This window comes from Echinococcus granulosus (genome assembly GCF_000524195.1).
Source record: "Echinococcus granulosus chromosome Unknown EG_S00186, whole genome shotgun sequence".
Taxonomy (NCBI): domain Eukaryota; kingdom Metazoa; phylum Platyhelminthes; class Cestoda; order Cyclophyllidea; family Taeniidae; genus Echinococcus; species Echinococcus granulosus.
In genome coordinates, this window is record NW_020170566.1 from 91,416 (window position 1) to 95,994 (window position 4,579).

Here is a 4,579-nt window from a genome sequence, read left to right on the forward strand (position 1 = left end):
GTCAATAGCATGATCATTGAAAATTTCACCACATTTGGCATTCGGCAGTAACATATGGTCAGTTTGGTTTGATGGGGACGGAAGCATGTAAAGATAGATAGGCAGACCTAGGTACATACAATTTACCAGCGAATGGGTCACTCTGCCGATTCGGCCCGATACACTAATCCACAGATGCACTGTTCACATTTAGACTACTGGTATCCGGAAGGGCGTCTGCCTATTCTTCCTTGTAGTAGCGTAATTTAAGATAAAGACCTTTTAAAAAAATTGACTAACGCAAAAACGGTAGGCAGATAGGTTAAGATCATGTAAACACTTACCCAAGTGAAAAGTAGAAGGAGAGGGAGATAAGTTTCAGGTTATTTTTGTTCCAAGTAGATATAAGACCAACGCTTAGGGCTAATGCGCCTAAAAGAGAAAAGTTAAAATGCTCAAACAGTGCGTTAAAAAATGCTTTTATTTGAATTTGACAACACAAAAAAAGTACATAAACATTTGAGTATAACGCCTATGGTTTTTTGCTGTAGCATTATTATTTGCCTTACAAACATTACTAAAATACAATTGTTTCTTTACTGCTGTTTTGTTTTTTCCTGTGCTTCTCTGGATATATATTTTTCTTTGTTTGACTACACAAACAAGTCATTCTCACATAACTTTGCGCACTGAGCGAAGTTGTGTTTCAGTAAGCATGTTTTAACTTGTAGTGTGCGGCAAGGATCTTTTTATCAAACTCGTTATGTGAAGGATGCAGGCGATTAGCAAGAATTGGTTGTGTTACTGGCCATCTCAATTTCACATTGATAGTCTGCATATAAGGAATAGGGTACTTCCCCGAGTTAAAAGTCGTGTTCTGTGTTGAACGTGGCGAATAACCGAATGTGATCATTTGCCATGAGTTTTCATTCGTTGCATTTGGCTTTCCTTTGTTAGGAGTGGAATCTGTTGGCGACTTTGCTAAATGTGTCTTCATTACCTGGACTTGTCGGAGAACAGAATCGCCTGACTTTCGTAGAACCTTTGGAAAGGGGGAATGTAGAACGTCTGTCTATACTAGGTAATCGCTGGTATGTCGTGTCAAATAATATTGATGCGTAGATATGGTTCTGAGTGATGAGAGTTGCGTAATCGACCTCCCTATTATTATACATAGACAATCACAAACGAATGCTTGATTTGGCATTGCCTCACTCGCCGTCTTCATAGGTGACACGTTGTGCATGTTGGTGACAATCTTTTCATCTTTAAAGACGGAAAGGTAATTTGTGGAGAATGAAGGAGGCGGTGAAAAGAGCCCGATAACCCGCATCCTGATGCTTATTGGATCTCTAGCTAGGGCTTCCTCTACCAGGAGTGCTCTGCGGTTAGTCGCCGAGATTGCACTCATAGCTGTTTGAGACTCGGCCTGCTATCCTTTTCACTCCTAGACAAGTATTCATAGCCATTCTTGCCAGCTCACCGTAATTTCAAAATGACAGCATTACTGTTCAATGCTTTATTTTTAGACCCACTTTGTTCCCGTATGCTCTGTTGTTTTTCGCTGCTTGCTCACTGCAGTTCGTCTATGCCCACTTATTGCCGTGCATACCTGCATAAAAAATTTTGCAGATAATACAACTCGAACGTGAGAATGAGGTAGGCGACTCGCCTTTTAGCTGTCCTCAATAGCCAACTCACTCGTTTATGCAGTTCTGCTTACAACTTGCAAAAGTGATAAATATTTGTCAGGGTGAATGTTGGCCTTTGAAAAATATTCTGAGCAGCATGTGTGTTAAGGGGTAATATTCCAACTGCAGTTTCTTTTGGAATTCCTCCTAACCTAGCGTAGCGTTACCGATAGAAAGGGAAATTGGTGAGGATACTAAAAGGTGCTAAACTCCTTACTGTTCCCCGCGACTCGTGTATGATGAGGAAATTGAGTCGGTTTTCTCCATTTGCGTCGTGTTTTAGGCACTGGTGGGATTAATCATATGGTTAACCTGGGTCCTTCATGATTTTCGCACTCACCCACCGCTCTTCGATTTTCGGTCCGGCGGAAAGGTAGTGCCGTGATGGGTCTCGCCTCGGGCCTCGAGGCCCAACGCCTCACGGTCGTGAGCTCTCCGACGACCTTATCGTGGTTGATCTCTTACGCGGCTGCTACTCTTATTAAAAGTCAGCTTCCCCTTACTTCCTGTCTTCCTTGTTTCCTCTTCCCTTACCAAAGGCCAACGTCAGTTTTGTTGCTTAGATTATTATTATTTTTATTATTGATGCGTTCAGTTGATTCGTTTATCCAACTTTGTATCAAACATAAATATGTATAATTGTGTAACGACAGCTCTTCAATCGTAACAATCATCCTCAAAATCGAAATGTGAAGAGCTCTTTCTCTAGCAATGAGCCGCGCCGGTGCGGGGTTTGCTGTGCCTGGCACCGCATAGTCATGGAGCGTTTCGTCAGTCCCGATGCTGCCACGCAACAATTGCACAACCTCTTCCTCGAGAAGATTGGCATCCCCTGTAAGGATGGTTTTCATTGACCAGCAGGTGCTTTTAGTCAGTGTACCTTATTGCCTCGCGTTTTATGTCATTCGTGGTAATCTACTCACTTTAGAGGCGTTGCTTCCCCCGTGCAAGAATATGCTCAATCTGTTAAAAATAAGCTGATCAAGTTTCCAACGTGTAGTTTCTCATAGCATTAATTTGGCTCTCCCTTACACGAGAATCCAGTAATCCCCCTCCTTTATTGCATTACTTTACGCAGTACGTTGGGAGGGTGTATTGCTTCGTGTCATGAGTTTCTTAGTTGTCCCTTGTATCGTCGGGTCCTCTAAAGCCATATCGTCATCTTCATGTGGTTGATCGCTTCTCGCTTAAATGTCGACGTAAATATTCCTGATAGAATGGTACCTCTGGTACTGGAAACATGATTTGTCGTGACTTTAATCATGCCTTGGTTTGTGGAATCTAGTCACTTATCAATTGAAGGGCTCTCTCCAAACAACGGTGTGTATCGAGTAGTAGATTGGGATTCTATCTGAATCTTGGATGCATATGAATCGAACAGGTAATGATTACCAAAGCAAAATTACCTGCAATCTGTTTTTTTTTGCTAATTTTGCTCTGATAAAAAAAATGGTTCTCATTGTGAGATTAGGTTGCCTTTTCCGCATTGTACTTTAGCAAGGCTACTAGTCCACGCGCCCTGTGTGTGACCTAAGCGAAGCTTCAAATCTTAGTTCATTTTGAATGTCAAACACAGGGTGATCCTGTTGGTGTTAGCACTGACTCAATTATGAAGGCCGACATTGCAAAATTTTTGAGGGTAGATCCTTAATTACGAATTATGTGCGCCTTATTGTTGATGTTGAGAGTGGGAATAGTAGTTGTAACTTTAAAACTCTTTGACATCTCTGGACTGGACTCTGTTGCTTTGCACAGTTGTGAAACTGACGTGACTCGTCATAAGGTATAATTTGTGAGGTCAAACAAGTAACTTCTGAGGCAATTTATTTAGCACTTGACACTCACGAAATGCATCTCTCTTTTGACTGACCTACCATTGCTGCAATTTGAGGTGTGTTCATCTGGCGTCACGTATGTGTGACACACATTCTTCCTACAAAATTTCCCCCAAAACCTTTTGCGGCGGCCTTCAGCACATCCATTCAAAATAATTGACTTGATAAACGAAACTTGATTGTTTTAATTAAACGAAATGCGAAGAATAGTGGAAGTGGAGTGCTAATGACGAAAGAATGAAGGTAGACAGCGTTAAATCTGCCAAATTGAAGGCTGCAAGTAGTGTGCTTTTCGCTGTAGAACGTTTTACGAGTTATGCGCCTCTTCTATGGATTAAATGGAAGGTAGCGGATCAGAGAGTCGGTTATGCAAGGTTTTGAGGATTTGCTCACAGTCTGGCGTCTTCGTCCCCTTCCACCTATCTCTGCCAATAGCGATGTGTCTGCTGACGTCGCTATCGCCACCACGATTACTGATGGAGTACATCACTTTGACTAGTTTCGTACTCAGCTCCTTTCATCGGTTCATCGCATCTCAGTTTTTTGTATCAAATGCTCTTACCATGGTAAATTGCGTCTTGTCCCCTAGTCCTGCACTATTCCCATCCCAGTGATTTAAAGCAAAAACGTCTCTTTGATTTATTTTAATTGAATAATTTTAGGTTAGTTCTTTGCTGGTATAAACGTCGCGATGACTGCACACGAAGAAAGTGTTGTCTGAAGAAACGGCGGTGTACCGCTGCTCAGTGGAGACTTGGCTGAGTGGTGAATTTTGTACACCGAAGCGTCTCACCGGAATCCACTATCCTCAGTGTCGTATGGCGATAGTGAACGACCTATCACCGCTGGTACGAGAACGCAGTTGTATTCGTTACCCCGCCAAGAACCTGTATTGTCGGTCGACTGCTTTTCCTTCGCGGCAGCAACAACACTAGTAACAACAAAGTCACCTCATGTCATCTACATTCAGCGTGCTGTGTGGGTACCACTGTAGCAAAACGCTTCCAGCGCGGATGTCTATGTTGGCAGTTTTACCGCCGGCGACATGATGTCTTAATACACCGAACCTGTCAC

The 4,579-nt window shown here is 42.6% G+C and overlaps 1 protein-coding gene across 1 annotated transcript; it reads left to right on the plus strand. All coding sequences in view use genetic code 11, as the record gives it.

Moving 5' to 3' along the window:
- Window positions 1-2,054: 2,054 nt before the first annotated feature.
- On the plus strand, window positions 2,055-4,440 carry EGR_10057 (hypothetical protein; the record flags this gene model as incomplete). The annotated part of the gene is made up of 3 exons (XM_024499306.1): window positions 2,055-2,096; window positions 2,324-2,504; window positions 4,253-4,440. The coding sequence occupies 3 exons, from the start codon at window positions 2,055-2,057 to the stop codon at window positions 4,438-4,440; spliced, it is 411 nt and encodes a 136-aa protein (XP_024346286.1).
- Window positions 4,441-4,579: the final 139 nt, after the last annotated feature.